The sequence below is a fragment of the Neopsephotus bourkii genome, unplaced genomic scaffold, assembly GCF_033783945.1.
Source record: "Neopsephotus bourkii isolate Nb327-2 ecotype Australia unplaced genomic scaffold, CSIRO-AGI_Nbou_v1 NB_1445, whole genome shotgun sequence".
NCBI classification, from domain to species: Eukaryota; Metazoa; Chordata; class Aves; order Psittaciformes; family Psittacidae; genus Neopsephotus; species Neopsephotus bourkii.
Window position 1 is genome coordinate 73896 of NW_026901922.1, and position 18738 is coordinate 92633.

The 18738-nt window shown below is 68.4% G+C and overlaps 3 protein-coding genes across 5 annotated transcripts in view; 2 read left to right on the forward strand and 1 right to left on the reverse strand.

Annotated features, from left to right (window-relative positions):
• Positions 1-1119: 1119 nt before the first annotated feature.
• On the forward strand, positions 1120-4256 carry NAB2 (NGFI-A binding protein 2). Its single transcript, XM_061368739.1, has 7 exons — positions 1120-1225; positions 1597-2405; positions 2531-2664; positions 3197-3248; positions 3408-3540; positions 3620-3820; positions 3919-4256. Exons 2-7 carry the CDS (start codon positions 1608-1610, stop codon positions 4011-4013), a joined length of 1413 nt encoding a protein of 470 aa, XP_061224723.1. The 5' UTR covers positions 1120-1225; positions 1597-1607; the 3' UTR covers positions 4014-4256.
• A 1148-nt stretch (positions 4257-5404) lies between these two features.
• Positions 5405-11762, reverse strand: STAT6 (signal transducer and activator of transcription 6). Of its 3 annotated transcripts, none has more exons than XM_061368730.1 (21): positions 11582-11762; positions 11364-11487; positions 10727-10865; positions 9417-9500; positions 9214-9331; positions 9075-9124; positions 8821-8969; positions 8613-8744; positions 8349-8537; positions 8181-8268; positions 7642-7764; positions 7415-7507; positions 7116-7322; positions 6944-7038; positions 6734-6870; positions 6493-6639; positions 6329-6398; positions 6056-6172; positions 5877-5981; positions 5687-5785; positions 5405-5520 (listed from the first exon to the last, which is right to left on the reverse strand). In XM_061368730.1, the coding sequence occupies exons 2-20, from the start codon at positions 11477-11479 to the stop codon at positions 5701-5703; spliced, it is 2244 nt and encodes a 747-aa protein (XP_061224714.1). In that variant the 5' UTR covers positions 11480-11487; positions 11582-11762; the 3' UTR covers positions 5405-5520; positions 5687-5700. The 3 variants fall into 3 exon arrangements, with proteins under 3 accessions (XP_061224714.1, XP_061224713.1, XP_061224715.1); XM_061368729.1 differs by having other exon boundaries at positions 9066-9124; XM_061368731.1 differs by lacking the exons at positions 11364-11487; positions 11582-11762 and adding an exon at positions 10269-10356 and having other exon boundaries at positions 9066-9124; positions 10727-10849.
• A 4125-nt stretch (positions 11763-15887) lies between these two features.
• The window catches only part of LRP1 (LDL receptor related protein 1), a 68345-nt gene continuing 65494 nt past the window's right edge, over positions 15888-18738 (forward strand). The window contains exon 1 of the mRNA XM_061368717.1: positions 15888-16179. Within this exon, the coding sequence (XP_061224701.1) occupies positions 16107-16179 (73 nt within the window). The 5' untranslated portion in view covers positions 15888-16106. The remainder of the gene's footprint in view (positions 16180-18738) is intronic.

The window sequence follows — 18738 nt, forward strand, 5'->3', positions numbered from 1 at the left end:
GGCAGCGTGCGGGGCCCCGGGCCGGGGGGGAGCCCGGCACCGCGGTGGCACCTGCGGGGCCGGGGGCTCCGTGCCCCGTTCATGGCCCATGGAGGGGAGCGGGCGAAGCGCGGGGCTCCCGCAGCGCCGAGCGGGGCCGGTCCCCGTGGGCAGCGGGCGCCCGTAGGCGGCGAGCGGGGAGCTGGGAGCGGGCTCGGGCGGCCCCCCCCTTGGCCCGTGGGCGGCGGAGCCGGGAAGCGGCGGGGCCGTAGGCGGAGGATGTGCGTCAGCCGGGGGCAGCGCCAGGCCTGGGAGCGGCCCCGCCGAGCCGGACCCCGGGGATGGGGGAGCCGGTGTTGAGGGGGGGGGGCACGGATGGGGCAGGACCCCCAATCACAGCGGGGCAGTGAGACCCGGCTGCCCCCCCCCAGCCCCGGGCAGGGGCGGCTGGAGCCGTACCCGGGAGCGGTATAAATAGCGCCGTGACCCCCCCAGCAAGCCCGGAGTGGTGATGGGGGGGGGGCGTTACCGTGTCCCCCCCCAACCCCAGGAGTCACCTCCGTCCGCGGGGTGTTCACCCTGAAGCCTACCGAGGGCAGCCGGGGGGGATGAGGCACGAAGTGGCCGCGCTCCCGGGGCAACGCCGGGATAACGGCACCGCGGTGCTGCGGGAGCCGCCGATGCTGCGAGCGCAGCGGTCTTGGCCCCCTCCCCCCTCTCCAAGCACCGGGACCCCGTCCGTGTCCCCTCCGCCCCAGTGATGGGAGGGGGGGGGCTCATTCCCCGCCCGGTGCCACCGTGATGGGCGCCGCTCCCCGGTTCCCCCCCCCCTCGGGGCGGGAGGCGCAGCGGCTCCGGGAGCGGGGAGCCGGGGTAGAGGTGGGGGGGGGGGGGTCCCGGTTCCCCCGCCCGCTGCTGCCTCCCCCCGCCGCGGCCGCCCGCGCTCTGCTCGACGGGGGCGGCATCCGCGGGATCCGCCCCCGGGGCCTCCCACGCCGCGGCGCTGCCGGGGCCGCTGCTATTTCACGGTACCGCCCGTGTGGGCGGCGCGCAGAAGCGGCGCGGAGCGAAGGAGCGAGCGCGCCCGGCCCGGCCGCGGGACCCCCCCGAGCCCCGGTACCCCCCGGTACCCCCCGGCACCCCCCGGCCCCGGAGCTCCGGCTGCTTCCCACCTCCCCCCCCCCCCGGCTCCCAGCGGCCGCGCACGGGGCGGGCGCAGCGGCCGGGAGGCGGCTCCAAGGCGGCGGTGAGCGACCGACGGGAGGGGGGGGGCGGCGGGAGGGGCCGGGGCACCGGTAGCGATGGGCACGGAGCAGAACGGGAGCCGGGGAAAGGCGGCCCCTGCGGGAGCGGGACTCGCGCTGCGCCGTCGGGGATGGGGAGGGATGGGGCAGCCTCGGGAGCGTGTCCGGTGCCACGGAGGGGGGGGGTCTGGGAGGTGCGGGGCTGCTGCTGAGGGGATGGGGGGGCCCATTCGTGTCTTTGCTGTGTCTGAACACCGGGTCCGGCGCAGCCTGGGTGCCCCGTGGGGTTTGGGGACCCTGGAGCACCTCCATCCCCTCCCTGGTGGGGAGGGGGCTTCCTCTGCGTGCCCGTCGTGACCCGTGGGTCCCGCAGGCGCGATCGCCATGGCCCTGCCCCGCACGCTGGGGGAGCTGCAGCTGTACCGGGTGCTGCAACGCGCCAACCTGCTGGGCTACTACGAGACCTTCATCCAGCAAGGGGGGGACGACGTGCAGCAGCTCTGCGAGGCGGGCGAGGAGGAGTTCCTGGAGATCATGGCGCTGGTGGGCATGGCCACCAAACCCCTGCACGTCCGCCGCCTCCAGAAGGCCCTGCGTGAGTGGGCCTCCAACCCGGGGCTCTTCAGCCAGCCCGTCTCGGCCGTGCCCGTCAGCAGCATCCCCCTCTTCAAGCTCTCGGAGGCGGGCGGGCGCAAGGCGCTCAGCAACGGGCACGCCAGCCCCGGTGAGGCTGTGGGCAAAGGGGGCAGCAGCACCGGGACACCCCCAGCGCGCAGCCCCACGGAGCCGGGGGAGAAGCTGTCACCATCAGCGGTGCCGCCGTGGCCGGGGAGGAGCACCCCTGAGTCGGAGGGCGGTGGGGACGAGGAGCCGGGGGGTCCCCCCTTCTCCCCGGGTGGGAGCAGCGGTGAGCAGGCGGTGGGTACCGAGGTGCTGGAGCCGGAGCTGGCACGGACGGTGGCGGAGAGCGTGGAGCGGCTGCTGCAGAGCTACCCCCGCGGCGGCGAGGCCGAGCTGCGGGCGCTCCTGAAGCTCAACAAGAAGCTGGCCAAGGCCGTGGGTCACATCTTCCAGCTGGAGGACGGCGACCGGCACAAGGAGGAGGAGATCCGGCGGCACAGCGCGATCTACGGCCGCGGCGAGGCCCGGCGCCGAGAGGGCAAGCAGCTCACCCTGCACGAGGTGCGTGGCACCGGGGTCCCGCTGTTGGTTGGGGTGGGAGATGGGGTCCGCTGGGTCAGGCGCTGTCTCTACCGTGGGGTGCTGGGGGTCCCCCCCCCCTCTCACGCATCCTCTGCGCCCCGCAGCTCATCATCAACGAGGCAGCCGCGCAGTTCTGCCTGCGGGACAACTCGCTGCTGCTGCGGCGCGTCGAGCTCTTCTCCCTGTCGCGCCAGGTAGCGCGGGAGAGCACCTACCTGTCCTCGCTCAAGGCGTCCAGGTGAGCCCGGACGGGGCAGACCCCGTGCCACAAACCGGACTGGGGAGGGGGGGGCTTGGCTGTCACCCCCCCGCTGCACCCCATAGCTCAGCGCTTCCCAATGGGGACGGGACCCAAGTTCCCCTTTCCCTCGTGTGGGCTGTTCTCTGCCTGACCTCGGGCCCGCGGGAGGTGGAGAATGAATGGAATGCGGGGGGCGGGTGGTGGGGGTGATGCTGCTGGGGGTGCCCCCCCTCACCCCTCCCTCCCCGCTGTGGCCGCGCTGCCCTTTCCCTTCGCTCCCCCCTTGTGCCACCCCCGGCTCCATCTGTGCCAAAGCCCCGATGCCGCGGCACCGCCCTGCCCGGCCCACGCTCCCCGCGGCGCCTGGCGCTGCCCGCAGGGGCCCTGCGCGGTCACCCCGCGCCTGACGCGGCCCCTTCGTGTGTGCCCCCCCTTTCCCTTCCCTTTTTTTTTTTTTTTTTTTTTTTTTTTTTTTTTTTTTTTTTTTCCTTCCTCCCTTCCCTTCCCTTCCCTTCCCTTCCCCGCGCAGGGCGCATCCCGAGGACAGCGCAGCCACCGCGGCCAAGCGGCTCAAGCAGGAGGTGGGTCCGCACCCGCACTGATGCTGCCAAGGGGGATGCGGGTGCCGGTTGCGGGGCTCGGTGCTGTGCGCAGCGCGGAGCTCCCCTTGCTCTCGGTGGGATGGGGGGTCCATGTGTCCCCCCTCCCACTGCCCTGCGCTCACTGTGCGCTGCCGGCAGGCGGGAGAGCAGAGCCGCCCGGAGCTGCTGCCGCTGCCGGTGGGGCCGGAGCCGCCGGGGGCCGCGTTCCGAGCCGGGCTGGAGGAGGACGCCGGCAGCCTCTCCGGGGAGAGCCTCGACGGCCACTTGCAGGGTGAGCTGAGGCCCCATCCATAGGCAGAGCCGAACCCCCCCCCTTGGGTAAGCCCCAGCTCTCGCCGTTCTCTCCGCAGTGGCGGGGGCCTGTCCCCGGCTGACGCCGCCGCCCGGTGCCGGCCCCGACGTGGCCCTGGGGCTCCCCCCGCACGGGCTCTGGAGCCGCCACCTCCTGCAGCAGACGCTGATGGACGAGGGGCTCCGCTTGGCCCGTTTGGTCTCCCACGAGCGTGTGGGGCGGCTCAGCCCCTGCCTGCCCGGGAAGCCCCCGGCCCCCGGTGAGCCCCTGCGGGGAAACGGAGCGGGAGCGGCCGCGTTGTTCCCTATGGAAGCATCTCCCTGATGCCACCCCCCCCATCCCCGGTTCTCCCCACAGAGCTCGAGGACGGGCTGGCAGAACGGGGTCCCCCGGCCCCCCCTGACCCCCCCCGCGGCACCATCAAGGTGGAGCAGGAGAGCAGCCGGCAGTGAGGCCCCTGCAGACCCCCCCTCCCCCCCCCCCCCATTAACGAAGCAATAACGTGCTGGGGGATGGGTACCGGCGGTGCTCCGGGTGCGGGGGGAGCCGGTGAGGGCCTGGCCACAAACCCCCCCCCCCCAAGACCCCATCCTCTCCCGCACCGATGCTCTGGTTACCTCAGCCGCGGCGGGATGCGCCCCCCCCTCCCCGCCCCACAGCAGCAATACCCTGGTCCCACCAGGCTCTGAGCCCCCCCCCCCCAATGGACTCGAAGCTGCTGTACAGCCCCCCCTCGGCTCACCCCTTGTGCTGACCATCCCTGTGTGTGTATGTGTGTGTGTCCCCCCAAGGCCCCTTTGGGTGGGCAACCCGTGCCCCCCCATCACCGCACAGGAGCCATGTGCAGCACTGGGTGCTCCCACACCAGCACCAACCCCCCCCCCGCAGCACCCCCGCAGCACCCCCCCCCGCAGCACCGCATCACCCACGTGCAGTGTTTCACCCTTAAATCCCCCCCCCCCCCCCCCCATTTACCCTCATGTGTTGCGGGGGTCACGCGTGTGCACCCCCTCCCAGCACCATGCGGGTGGGGGCATAGGGGTGGTGCTGCCCCCCCCCAGCCCCTTGGGGTCTCTCCTGTCCCATGCCCCTACCCCATAAGCGGTGCCCAGCCCCGGGGTCCCCATGTCCCTGTGTGTGCCCCCCCCATAGGACTGTGGTGTCTTTATGAGCGTTCGCGGCGCCCCCTCCTTTGTAACGTGTACAGGAGATTATTTATTTTGTTATTTGGGAATAAAACTTTATTTTATGGCTTATGTCCCTGCCCCCCCCTCCCCGGCACCCCCATTCCCACCTTGGGGGGGGGGGCACCTCACAAACCCCAAAGCAAGCGCTATCTGTGGGCTTAGTGAGGGGGACCCAATGTGTGTCCCCTGGGGGCCGGGGGGGTCCCTCCATACAGGGCGGTAGCTCCGGACCCCAAAGTGCAGCAGATTCACCCGAGTGTTACCCAAAATCCACCCCCCCCCCCCCAAGTGATATCAACCCGGTGATGCCTTGGGGGGGGGGGGGGGCACAGTCCAATGTCCCCTCCCCAGCATCCCCCTCACGTGTGCCCTGGTCGGATGCTGTCATCCCATTGGGACTCCCCCAGGCCCCAGCAGGAGGCATTGGGGTACCCACTGTGCTGGGGGGGGGGCGGGAAGGGGGGCCCCTCCACCGCCATCTCCTGCAGGAACTGGTCCAGGTCCGAGCAGGGCTGCTGGTCCATGCTGGGCACCCTGGGCAAGGGAGGCACAGGGTGATGCAGGGCATCCCCCCATTGGGCACCCCAATGGTGTGTTGTTCCCCCCCCCCCCCCCGCCATGTGCTTACCACCTCGGGGTGCTCTGCAGCGGGGGGTCCATCAGTGTCAATGGGGCCAGCTCAAGCATCTCCTCATCTCGTGGCTCCGGTGAGGGCCCCCCCGACAGCATCTGTGAGGCCTCCCCAGTCATGTACTGGTTGGGCATGAAGGGCCTAAGGGGGGGCAAAGAAAGGGGGGGTGATGTAAGCTATGGGGTACCCCCTGTGTGCTTCCCCAGAGGGGCAGTGCTTGGCTGGGTACTGGGAGCACTGCTCAGCCGGGAAAGGTCCCTTGGGCTGGGAGAAGCGGGGGTCAGGGCTGGGTACCCCCCCCCCGTACCCATGTGCTGGGTCTTACAATGGGGTCCTGAAGGCGGGGTCCTCGCAGCGAGGCAGCGGTGGGTCCATGGCCAGGGATGGAGAAAGCATTGGGGATGTGCTATGGGGAGGAGGAGCACATGGGCAAACACCCCCCTCCCATTGGGGGGGCCCAACCTGCCCCCAGTGCCTTCAACCAGCACCACCCCTACCTGGGGAAGGAGGAGCCGAGGTTGTTGGTGACCATCACATTGACGCTGCTCTCCCCCGTGGGGTAGCCCGTGGGGATGGATGGGGGGCAGAAGGGAGCTGGGGGGCTGCAATGGAGACACAGGGCGGTGTTAGCACCCCCCCTGCACCCGGTGCGGTTGCCTCTGTCCCTGGCACTCACAATATGGTGCTGAGGACCGGCTGCAGGCTGCCCTCGGGCTGCAGCATGGGCAGGTTGAACATCCGAGCCGGGGGGGCCTCGGGGACGGTCCCTGCAGCGCTCTGGGGATGCTGGTCCCTGCAAGCGCATCGTTGCCATGGGCACAGGGCCGGTGCGGTCCAGCCTCTGGGCACGGGCAAGTCAGTGCTCACAGATGTGCAGCCCATGGGGGGGGGTTTGGGATCCCTATGGGAGGCTCAAGATCTCTATGGGGGATGTTGCACGAGCACCCACCTTTCGCTTTCCACTGTCATCTTGATGGCGGTGGACACATAACCCCGGCCGTCCTTGCCTGTCTGCTCTTCTGCTCCGAGAGAAGCATCCATCACCCACCATGGCACCCATGCCATCTGAGCTCCCCATAGCATTGCCCATCTCTGCCCCCCCCTCCTGCTCACTGTTGTAGTGGCTCCCGAACGCCTGGTCCTTGGGGGTGCTGGGGTAGAGGTTGCGGAGCTGCCCCAGGTCCCGGATGCGGTCGCCAAGGGAACGGATGGAGAGGTCCTTGGCAGAGAAGGGTTGGATGTTCTCCACCTGGCTGGTGCCTGAAGGGACAGCACAAGGCTCCATCACGAGCCCATAACACCCAATGGTGACAGCACCCACAGCAGCCCCCGTGCCCCCCCCACCCCAACGCACCATCCTTGCCCCGGATCACGTAGGCAATGGTGACCCCCCCGATCTCGGAGTCGCTGAAGCGCAGCAGGAAGGTGCCCTCGGGCTCCGTGCTCAGGAGCTTGCAGACGTACTGCTTGCTGATGAAGCCGATGATGAGCCTGCAGGGATGCAAGCATGGGAGCGGGGATCCCCAGGGCTGGCCCTGGACCTGCTCTTGGCCCCGGTACCCACCTATCGGACCAGTAACTCTTGAGGCACCGCTTGGTGAGGTCCAGCACCCCATCAAACCACTGCCAGAAGGTGAACCCCCGACCGGGCAGGATCTCCTGTGGTAGAAGGGACGGTGTGATGATGCCCACGGCCATACTGGTCCCTGCTCACCCAGACCAGCTCTCCCAGTAACCTTGTTGAACTGGGCCCAGGACACGCTGCGGCTCTGGAAGTCCTCGAGGCTGGCACTGTAGTCATTGAAGATCTTCTGTGCCAGGAAGAAGTAGTGCTCCTTGAGGAGCCCCTTGGTGGTCTGCACCTCGGCCATGAACTTCAGGTTCAGCGTGTCGCACATCTTGTCCCAGGGCACCCGCTCGGCCACCACGAAGGGCACCCGGTCCTGGGGCAGGGCAGGATGGTGTCAGGATGCTTCCATCCCGGAGCCAGACCTGTCCCCAGCATCCCGGCATCTCCTCGCCCTGTGGCACTCACGATCTCGGAGAAGGCGTTATCCCACAGGACCGTGGCCTTGGCGTTGTTGTCCTGGTTCCCATGGACAATGACCACGATGGGCAGGGACAGGACCTGGGGGCAGAGATAACGGCCCCCATCGGTCCTGAGCCCACCCTGAGTGAGATGGGGCTGCCCAGGATGGAGCAGGGTGTCCCATAGGGGACACAGCATTGTCCAGCCCTGTCCCATGGGGATGGAGCTGGTACCTGGAGGTGGATGGAGAGGTTGCCGGCAGTCAGGGCCACCGAGGTGCTGAACAGGACCGCGCACTTCTCCTCCGTCACCGACTCAGACCCCTTCCGCTCGCAGCGCTTGATCTTCTTCAGCAGCTGGGCAGGGGGAGAGCTGAGCATCAGCCCTGGGCAAGCCTTGGGGACCCCCATCCCAACCCATCCCATCCCAGAGCTCCCATCCCAAAGCTCCCATCTCATCCCATCCCAAAGCTCCCATTCCATCCCAAAGCTCCCATCCCATCTCATCCCATCCCACCCCAAAGCTCCTATCCCAAAGCTCCCATCTCATCCCATCCATCCCATCGCTCCCATGCCATCCCAACACTCACATCCCAAAGCTCCCATCCCATCCCAAAGCTCCCATCCCAAAGCTCCCATCCCATAGCTCCCATCCCATCCCAAAGCTCCCATCCCATCCCAAAGCTCCCATCCCATCCCAAAGCTCCCATCCCAAAGTTCCCATCCCAAAGCTCCCACCCCACCCCACCCCATCCCTTGCTGACGGCCCTCACCACGTTCTTGAAGTTGGCGCAGCAGGTCCCGCTCGTGGGGTTGGTCTCCAGGGCCACCACATTGTGCAGGATCTCCCCGGTGCTCTCACTGGGGCAGAGGAAGGGGTCAGGGGCTGGGGCTGACCCCTGCATCCCCCTCGCCCTGCGCTGAGCCCCCGGGCCCCTCACCTGAGGGTGCTGCTGTAGGCGCTGAGCGCCAGCTCCCGCGCCTGCTTCTCCGTCACCATCTCAGCCCGCACCAAGTAGGGCTTGGCCGATGCCTTCAGCAGGCGCGGGCCCAGCAGGAACCGGACACTGGCCTGGAACTTGGTTTGGGTCTTCAGGACCTGCGGGGGCTGCTTCTCCACCAGGAAGGAGCTGGGGACACAGGAACCGATGGGGCTCAGCACCCCCCCCCATTGCAGACCCCCCTCACCCCAATGCCACCGTTACCTCTTGACCAGGCTGGATAAGACCTCATTGAGCCGCTCCTGGAGCCTGGGTACCACCTCCGCCCCCAGCTCCGCGCTCGCCCCCATCACTTGTTGATGCAGCTGGAAGTGAACCTCCACCAGGTTCTCACACCTTACCCAAGGGGAAAGGGGGGACCCTCAGGCATGGCCCTGCTGCGGGTCCCCCATCCCTGCCCTGTGCCACTCACCTCTTCTGCAGCGGGGCCAGGTTCTCCTCAAACTGAGCCCCATTCCCTGCCAGCTGCTGCTGCCTCTTCCAGATCTGGATCCTCTTCAGTACCTGCTGCTTGGCCGCCTCCAGCTCTTTCACAGCCTCCAGGATGAGGGTGGGCAGCTCCTGTGGGGCACCAACCCACGGCCCTGTGCCATCTCCTGCAGGGCCCCAACCCCTCTCCTGCTCCAGGGATGCTCCTCATCCCCCTGGTACCCAGACCCCACTCACGCTCTCTGGGGCTTTTCCTTCCGTCTTCAGCTGTGGGTCCTGCGAAGAGGCTGTGGAGAGGGATGGGGCAGCCCCGTTAGTGTGGGGCGATGGTGTCTGAGTACTGCCCCATGGGCCCCATCCTGCTGCATCCCCTCACCTGTGGGACCATCCCGCAGCGCCTGGATGCGGCGCATGCGATGCTGCAGCCGCTGCAGCCCCACTTTGAACTTGAGCTCCTCCTGCCTCCGGTGGAAGCTGAGCGGGAGGTGATGGTCCTGGGGCAGAGCAGGGGGTGGTGAGCAGCGCCCAGAGCCCACCCCATGCCCTGGGGTGCTGTGGGGGGGAGCAGGGACCACGCACCCTCTTGAGCACAGCGGCTTTCTCCCCATCCAGGATGGCTCTCAGGACGGACACCAGGCGCAGTGGGTCCCGCCGGTACATGTTCTGCAGGGATGCAGAGCATCAGTGGGGCAGGATCTGATCCCCGCATCCCCAGCATCCTCCCACCCCATCCGTGCGTTCTGGTGCTAAGTCAGGTTATGGGGTTTCATGACCCGATCCATGGGAATGCTGGTGATTCCCAGCCTGAGCTGGGCATCAGAACACAAATGAACCCATCTGAAATGAGAACCGGAGCAGGCAAACGATCCAACCAAAGCAAATCCTCATTGGTGCCAAGTATCCCAAGCCTGACAGCCAGGGAAGAGCCTCCCTGCTGGCCTGGCCCGGGTGGATCCATGCCTTCCATAGAACGCAAGCAGAGGAATTTCCCTGCTGGCTCCGCTCCCTGTGTCCCACATCATCTCCTCCGGCCTGCATTCACTTCCCACATCAGCTCCTTCCCAAACCAGGAATGTCGGATGCTTCCCATGCATCCAACCCGGACCCTCTGCTCCTGCCCCACGTCTGGACACAGCACTGGGGGGACACAAGGGCCAGGTTTGGTCTCCCACCAGCTCCAGCTCCAGGCTTTGCCTCCCGGCAGGGCTTGGATGCAGCAGGGAGCTCGGGATAGATGAGGCTTTGCTGTTATGAGATGAGGAGGAGGGGACACGGGAGCGTGGCTCTCGTTTAAACACCCTCAGCTGAAGCATCTGCGTGTTTTCCTATGGCAGCTTCAGAAAGCTTTGGAAAGCCACCCCGTTCCCTGGGAGCTCTGGCTGAAGCCGACCCCTTCCCAAACGCTGGGTATGAGAAGTGTCTGTTACCCACCCAGAAAGCAGAGCTTGCAGGCAGAATGAGCAGCACTGAGCCCTTATGCTAAGAGCCTCGCTGGCAGCAGAGAGCAGAGGGGGTAAATCTGCAATCAGAAGGTGGAAGAGAGACAGAAAGTGGCTCAAAGGGACCTCGGTACGGGGGGAGAGCCCAGCAACAGAAACCCGTGCCCATGGCCATGCAGCAGGAGGAACCGTGGCACACAGCATGCAGTGGGGAGGAAGGAGGCATCGGCTGCTCAAGCAGAACATGGGGAACATCCACGGAGATGGGGGCTGGCAGCACCCCAAAGCCCCCAGTGGCTGAGTCCATGCGAGCTCATTGCTTATGGATGGCGCTGGCCTTCCACAAAGGGGGGCATCGACCCCTTCCTGAACCGAATCCGAAGCAGAACAGAACCCAGTGGACCCTGGTGTGATGCAGCCCCACGGAGCCCCGTGCCCAGCGCCACGCACCTCAATGCTGTTCGCTTGCTGGAGGATCTGGCACTGCTGCCCATCGCTGCTGGCAGCGCCGCGGAGCTTCTCCAGCATGGCCGAGAGCATCCCACTGGCCACACTGGTGCAGAAGGCGTCCGAGCCATTGATGAACTCCCTGCAGAGGGAAGAAGGGCTTGGTGCATGGGCAGGAATCCACCACCATCCCCTGGGGGGGGGACAGCCGCCTGCCTGCTGCCACCCAGTGCTGGCTCTGTGTGTGTGTGTGGGGTGATTTGGTGCATGAATGGGGCAAGACGGTTCCATGGAGAGGATGTGACCTCCCCAAACCTCTCTCAAACGTGCATCTGCCTCCACCACAGACTCCTGGACTGATCTGGGTTGCAAAGGACCTTAAGATCATGCAGTTCCACCCGCTGCCATGGGCAGGGATGCCTCACAGTAAACCAGGTCACTCAAGGCTCTGTCCAACCTGGATGTGAACACTGCCAGGGATGGAGCATCCACAGCATCCTTGGGCACCCTGTGCCAGCGCCTCAGCAGCCTCACAGTAAAGAACTTCTTCCTTCCATCTAACCTAAACTTCCCCTGTTCCAGATTAAACCCATCACCCCTTGTACAGTCAATGATGAAGACAGTGCCTCCGGGGCCTCACCAGGGCTGGTTCTCCAGCCACTCAGCCAGGACGCAGCGCAGGCTATGGGGGAACTCCGTGAAGAGGCCACTGAATTCCTCCGGTGGCATATGGGAGACGATGCTCCAGAGGGACATCTTGGGGGCTGTGGAGAAACAGGAGAGGGGCCATAGGGCAGCACCCGGAGCCCCCAGCCCAGCTCCTCCGAGAGCTGCTGCTTGTCCCTGCACCATCTGAACCTGCTGCTCCATGGGGTCAGGGCTGCTGCAGGGGAGGAGGAGCAGGAAGAAGGAGCCGATCCAGGATCAGCCTCTTGGGCAATCCTGGTCAGGCGAGCAGCCAGCTTGTGCCTCAGTTTCCTGCATCTCTGGGGAACCCCTGTGCCTTCTGCCGTGGGCAATGTACAAGGACAATGGGGAGGGATGGGTGAGCGCTGGCACAGGAGAGATGGGAGAAGCACTGCGGGAGCAGGGAGAGCGTGCGGCTGCTCTGCTGCTCCCCCAAACCGTTCCCCAGCCGCCCCCCATGATCTGCGGGGCCATGGAAAGCACGAAGAGGCCTGGAATGAGGCGCTCGCTGCATGGGAAACTCCGCAGGGAATTCCAGCGCTGGGGGCGGGCGGCTCCGCGGCTCCGAGAATCCCTCCCTGTGCCCCGCTCCGTGCCTCTTCCAACCGGCTCCATCCTCTCCCTCCCACCGCCCCGCTCGTAGGGCCCAGCACGGGAGGAAACGGGGGGGTCTTTGCGTTGCGTTCGGACGCACCTCGCTGCCGCTTCCCCTTGGGTTGAGGCCGGATCCTGCGGCTCGGACGCCTCCGGGATGGCTCCGGGACCCCGAGCTTTGGCTTCCCGTGCCCGCACCGCAACCGGGAGCCGCCTCACGTCACGGCGGCGGCGGCGGAGGTGGAGCCGCCGGGGAGGCTCTGAGGAGCCGGCCGAGGGGAAGGAAACCGGCGTCACTGGGGCAGCGTCGCCCGGAGCGCGCAAGAACCGCGCCGGGGCTGCCCTCGTTCCGGCCCTGGCATCGGGGAGCTCGCAGGGGAAGCGGGAGGGGAGAAGCGGCCCCTGGTGCTGCAGGGATGCAGTCCCCATCCTCCCCTCTTATCTGAGTACGGATTCAAACCTGTATTTCTGCTTGGGAGGAAGCCGCTGCTGCCTGGGAAGCGCTAACCTGTAATCTAAAGCTGGGCATGCCTGAATACGCTCAGAGGCTGCAGGAGGTGCTGTGCTCCTCCTCCCCCGGTTCCCAGCTCCCTTCCAACCCAGGGGACAAGGGCTCGACGGAGCTCCAAGGGTGGGGACAGGCCCGTCCCCTCCTGGCATCCATCAGAGCGGCTCCTTCGGCTCAGCCGTGCCCTGTTTTCTCCCTCTCCTCATTTCCATGTTTTCCTCCTCTGCTCTTTCTGCAGAAGAGCGGTTCCCTGCCCGGACCCAGCACCGCCACAGGATGAGGCCACGCAGCGTTTGCTGCATCAGCACCTCCACAGCGCTCTGGAGAAGGAACCAGGGGACGGAGCTCCAGACCTCAGGGCAACCACGCACCTACCCCAACCCCTGCAGACGCACTCCCACAGGGCTCATGCACCCAAGGTGGCACTCGAGAGCAGAGGCTCCCATGGCAGCGAGTGACCAGACCTGATGGAGCAGCACGGAGATGATGGGGCCGGGGAAGCCACATTGGGGCCCCCAATGGGACACGTGCTCGGGGAGGGAGCTGCCTCCCGGGGAAACCCCGCGGCAGGATACGGCCCTGGGGTGCGCCCCGTGCCCGCTCCCCCTGCCCGAACCACCCCGGCGCAGCCGCTTTCGCTTCCTCCTCTACCCCAGGGGCCGCTCGGCCTCCTCGGCAGCGCTGCTGGAGGAGCCGGGGTGCAGGAGGGGGGGATCAGGGACCCCCGAGCCCCGAGAAGGGGCTTTCTGCTTACTCATGGGGAAAACAAGTCTCCATCGTAGAGGCCAGCGCTGCCATCGCCCTCACTGCTGCTACTCATTAAGCACAGGCACCTCCTCGCAGCAGAATGCAGCCCTTACCCTTGCGGACCGGGAGGGACCCCACTCCTGGCCGGCTCCCCCCTGCCCTTGGCCATGCCCCAGCCCCAGTGCCGGGCATCCCTCTGCACCCTCCTCATCCTCCCGGGCACGGAGCAGAGATTTCCCCGGGGCTTTTCCCGGGTCAGATGCTCCGAGGTTTTGCCGTTCCCCACACTCAGGACACCTGGGCTCTGCTCCACCTTTGCCTCCATAGGGATGCAGCCTGAGAGACCTCACTGCCCCTCACCAGGCCTCGGCTTCCCCACGATGCTGGGGAGGAGGAGGGGGGGCACCACGGTCCTGGCCGGTGGGACCCCGGTGATGGCGCTGCAGGGAGGACGCTGTGGACCCCGCAGGGGCTGCCTCAACCGGACGCTCCCCGCCTGTGGAAGCTCTTCTTAGGGTGCCCAGAGGGCGCCCCGACGCCGGCCCAAGCCCAGCCCTGGCGCTTGCAGACCGGGAGCCCCTTCCCCATCGCACCCCAAAACGCCGCAGTGACACCGGGCAGTGCCCCGCGGGCAGCCCCCGGTGCCGTGACGGGCGCCCCCCCCCCACCCCGGAACGGGTCCCCCACGGAGGCCTCGGCCCCGCCGCCGGTGCCGGTCCCGGTCCCGGTCCCGGGGCCCCATCCCGCCCGCGGCGCCGTTACCTGGCGGGAGCCGCCGGTCGTGGGGGGCGGCCGGGCCGGGCCGCGCTCCCCTCACTCCATGGCGGCGGCGGGCGCGGCCGGGCCGGGTCCCGCGGCTGCCCCGCTCCGGCGGAAAGCGCCGAGCACCAGGAAGGGGGAGGAGACGCGCGGGCGGCGGGTGCGTGCGAGGGGGGGGGCACCGGCAATGGAACGGCCCCGACACCGGCACCCGCGGCCGCTGCAGAGCCCTGACCGAGCCCCGCACCCCCCCCGGTGCCACAGCCCCGCATCTGCCCCGTTGCTGGTACCCACGCACCCCGCTCCCGCACCCCCGCAGCCGGTCCCTGTGCCCCCTCCTGTGCCCGCCCGAGGATGGATGGGAACGGGGTCCCCGCACGGGGATACCCACGTTGGGTCCGGACGGGCCCATTGCCCACCGCGGGGTGCTCTTGGGGCTGCTCCGACCCCCCTCATCCGAGCGGAGGGGGCAGCACTGGGTAAGGCCACGGCGGGGCCGCCAGGGAGCGCTGCCGCACCGCCGGTGCCACCGGGGCGGGGGCTGCCGGTGCCGGGGCAGGGCCGCAGCCGGACCCCCGCGATCCGAAGCCCTGGGGTCGCTTCCCCGCGTTGTCCCCATCGCTCTTCACGCCGGTGACCCCTCGGTGCTCGTCGCCGTTACAGGCATCGACGCGGCGCCGTATCCACTGCCCCCCCCCTTCGCACCGGGTGCTGCCCCCACCGTCCTGCCCCGGGTATCCTGGGGGGGGGGCGGTCGGGGTCTCCCCCCCCCCCCCCCCAGCTCCCGGTTCGGGGCCGCATCCTGCGGGAAAGGGGGGGCTCTGGCCGGGGGCCACCCGAGGGAGGAATCCGGTCGTCTCCACTCAGCGGGGCTTGCGCAACCTCCGGGGGCCCCCGTGAGGGGACGGGACCGAGCAGCGCTTCGGCTCCCCCCCCCCCACCTCCTCCGCCACCGCCCCCGGGACATCCCCCCCCCCCCCAGCCCTTCTGCAGGGGCGGCTTCCCAGAACATCTGGATCTTCCTCCCAAACATCTGGTGCAGCAGCTTCTGCCAGAACACCGGGGAGGGGCGGGCGGGTGACGTCATTGTTTTAACAAGTGACATCACTCGGGGGGGTGCAGACTGCACCCCCCCCCCCCGCCGTCAGCACCCGGCCTCAGCCCCGTGCAGGCAGCGGCGTGGCGGGATGCTGGGGCAGATGAATGATGTCACGGCTCCGGCTCTGACGTCAGGGCTCCGGCTCTGACATCATCCCCGTGGTGATGAGGGGGTGTCTGGGGTGATAAAACGGAGCCGGCCCACGGGGACCCACCGAGGGGAAGGGATGGGGGGGGATCGGGATGGGGGCGGGGGGCTCGCACGGACGACCCCGTGCACAGGATCCCCCGGGGCTGCCCGGTGGGCGCGGGGGAACCGGGTCCGAGGCTCCCCCGTCCCGGGCACCGTTTGTTCTCCGTCCTGTGCTTGCTCCGCAGCGGCGCCTCCGCCCCGGGCTTGGGGGCGGCATCTCCATGCCCGGGCCCCACGCATGGGTACCGCAGCCCGCACCGCACCGCGCTTGTACCGAGCCCGCACCGGGCCGTGCCCCTGCCCGCACCGGGTCGAGGGGGGGGGGGACGGACACGGACACAGTCCCGGTACCCCGTACGCATGCGCACCGCGCGGCCGCCGCGTAGGACCCCCCTCACTCTCACCCCCTCCTCGCTCCCCAACGGGAGCGCGCACGGCGGCGGCGGCGGCGCGCGCCCGGTGACGTCAGGCGGGCTCGGCGGCGCGCGCTCTCCATCCATCCATCCACCCATCCATCCATCCATCCATCCCCTCCGCCCCCCCCTCCCCTTTCCCTTTCCCTCCCCTCGCCCCCCTCCTCCTCCGCCGCCGCCGCCGCCGCCCAGCCCGGAGGGTCCGGAGGGTGCCGAGGTTCCGCCCGCCCCGTCCCATCCCGGCCCGCCCCGTCCCGTCCCTCCCCCGCCCGCCCCCGCCCCGCGCCCCCTCCCTCCGCGGATGTCGGTGCGCGGGCCCGGGACGCGCCGCCCCGCGGGCAGCACGGCGTGAGGAGCCGCCGAGCCGCCGCCGAGCCGCCGGCAATGGGGCCGCTGCTGCCCCTCGCCGGGTGCCTGCTGGCCCTGCTGGCCGCGCCCGCCGCCCGCGCCCTCGAAGGTGAGTGCGGGCCCGGGCCCCGCGCTGGGGAGCGGGGCTGGTGCTGCTTGGAGGAGCGGGGTGGGGGGGGGGAGAACGGGAACGGACCCGGAGCGCCGCAGCTGCGCGGCCCCGCGGCCGCTGTCGGGAGCCGGCGGGGCCGCGGCGCTCGGGTCGGGGGGCGCCGCCGTGACAAAGCAGAGCGGGCGCTGCACGGCCCCGCTGCGCCGCGGAGGGCACCGGGCGGTGAGGGGGGGGAGCACCGGGACGGGCCGCCCTTCCCCGCGCCCCCCAGGCCCCCTGCGGCCGCTCCCAACCGTTTCGGGGGGTCCCACCCGCCCGACGCCCCCTTTTCCTCGGGAAGCCAAAGTTTCCCCCCCCTCCATCCAAGCAGGAAAGTTGGAGCTCGGCGTCTCCTTAACGCGGGGGTCCCCTTAACGAGGGGTCCCCCCCAGCTCCCCGGGGCAGCCTGGCCTCGCCCCACGCTCCTTGCATAACTGGGGCCGCTTCTCCTGCCGCAGCCGGGGCTGCGGGGCTCGGCCGTGGCCAGCGCGGTGCCGCTGGGCTCAGTGTTTACCCAGCGCTGGGGCTGTCCCCCCCGTCCGTCGGCCCGGGCCGGCCCCCCGCCAGCCGCTTTCTTTCCAGGCTGCGCACGTCTCGCGTTCCCGGCGCTTCTTGATGGATTCAGTGAATCCTCGGAGGAGCTCGGGGCTCCTCAGCCCCGCGGCCCAGGGCTCTGAGCCGGTGAGGGGCCGCTCTTGGCAGCCGGAGCGCGTTTGGGAGCTGGCAGCCGAACGCGCCGGGAGCCGGCCATGGAGAAGTTCCTGCGATGCCTCAAGCCACGGGGCTGGAGCCTGCTTTTCCCTTTCAAAGCAGGGGAATGGGGGGTTCTGAGCTGGCGCTTTCCGCTGATGGCTTCCCCCAGGGGACTGGAGCAGTTGGTTCATGTGAGGGTTATTTATGGAGGGGGGGAATGGGTTTTCTGTGCCCTTTCTTCGCCCACCTTGCAGTGAAGCTGCTGGTGTTTGGGGTGGTGGCAGCGCTTGCCCCGTCCCCAGGTTAGCGGGATGGAGGAGGAGGAGGAGGCTTGGGCAAGCGCCACATCCCTGCCCCACATTACTGTCTGGGGCTGCGGGAGCCTGGAGCCTGCGGCTTCCATCCCTCCTCTCCCCACCGGAGGTCCGGGTGCTTCCCTGATGTCCCTTGCAGGGAGCAGAGGTTGATTGACCCGATGGGGATGGGGATGGGGATGGGGAACCGCTGAGCTGCTGCTTCCCTGCTCCCAGCCCGCTCCCCAGGATCCCCATGCCCATAGGCCTCATCCTCACTGGATGGTGGCTGGGAGCTGCCGGCAGATTCCCAAGTCCACGGGGGCGGGAGGGACGGGCATCGCTCATTGCATAAGCTGCGTTGCCTTTGGAAACAGGCTGCAGAAGGATGATGTGCGGGAAGGAAGTTCCTCTGGCCCCTTCTCCACCCCAGGAGCTGGAGTGGGGTGAAACCCAATGCAGAGCCCCCCCACCTCCCAGCGCCAGGCTGCCCTGCCTTTGGGGGTGACACTGGGGGCGAGGAGCTGCTCGCTCCATGGGGCAGCCCAGCAGGATGAGGGCTCCTTGGAGAGGTGGGGATGGAGGGGGGGCTCTTGCAGCTGGCGGGGGTACAGAGGGTGGCACCTTGGCTCCAGTGGTCCTGGCTGGGCTCTGCTCCCCTGCTTGAGGCTGGGGGCAGTGATGGAGCCGGTGCTGCCCCGATGCAGCCGGCAGTGGGGTGCAGAGTCCCCATCCGTGCCTAGAGACAAGCACTGCCCCTGTTTGCAGCTCTGGACCTCTTCAGTTGATCCTGGCTTTGGCTGCAGGAGGCAAAGTCCAGCTTGGGGGATAGCGGAGAATCCGTTCCAGTGGGACAAAGGGCACTGGTGCATGGCTCCTGTCTGCTTTCCAGTGGGACGGAGCTGCCCCACGCAGCCATGGGGCCACGGGTGAGGGCAGGCAGGGCTTGCCTCGCTCCTGGCATGGCAGTTAAGGGCTGCGGTGCTGCGGTGCAGCACTTCCAATGCAATGGTGGGGACAGGAGGGTACCCACTGGCCCTGTGTGGAGCATCCTGGGGCTCGCAGGAGCCTGCCCCTGCATGGGAGATGCTGTGCTGTGGATGCTGCCCCTGCCCCATGGCGTGTGCTGATGGATGGGGCAGTGCTGGAGCATCCCTGGCAGCCGTGCCTGCTTTGGGGTGAAACCGAGGCGTTGCTTTCTGCCTTCCTGCTGCTTCCAAAGCCCTGGTGGGTGGTGTGGAGGTGGGAGCAGCTGTGGCACACGTCCCCCTTGGCTGTCGGTGTCTCCTCATGGTTCCATGTGGTTCCGTGTGCTCCTCAGGAGCGGGGGCTGCTCCAGCTCCTGATGCTGCTTCTGTGGTGTTGAGCAAAACCCACCCTGGTCCTCCCTAATCCTGGCTCTTGCAAAGGATCTGATTCCGGTTCCTCCTCACTGTGAGCCTGTGTGAGGTGCCCGGTGCCGGCTGCCTGCTGGCTCCGTTCTGTGCACGAGGCATTCCCATCTCCTTGCAAGGCTGCGTAACCCAATGGC

Coding starts and splice junctions, on each gene's coding strand:
- NAB2 (XM_061368739.1), top strand. CDS start 1,608: ATGGCCCTGCCCCGCACGCTGGGGGAGCTGCAGCTGTACCGGGTGCTG. Junction 3,249..3,407: donor CCAAGCGGCTCAAGCAGGAG/GTGGGTCCGCAC, acceptor CGCTGCCGGCAG/GCGGGAGAGCAGAGCCGCCC. Junction 3,541..3,619: donor CCTCGACGGCCACTTGCAGG/GTGAGCTGAGGC, acceptor TTCTCTCCGCAG/TGGCGGGGGCCTGTCCCCGG.
- STAT6 (XM_061368729.1), bottom strand. CDS start 11,479: ATGTCCCTCTGGAGCATCGTCTCCCATATGCCACCGGAGGAATTCAGT. Junction 8,538..8,612: donor TTATCCAGCCTGGTCAAGAG/GTAACGGTGGCA, acceptor CTGTGTCCCCAG/CTCCTTCCTGGTGGAGAAGC. Junction 8,269..8,348: donor GCCTACAGCAGCACCCTCAG/GTGAGGGGCCCG, acceptor CCTCTGCCCCAG/TGAGAGCACCGGGGAGATCC.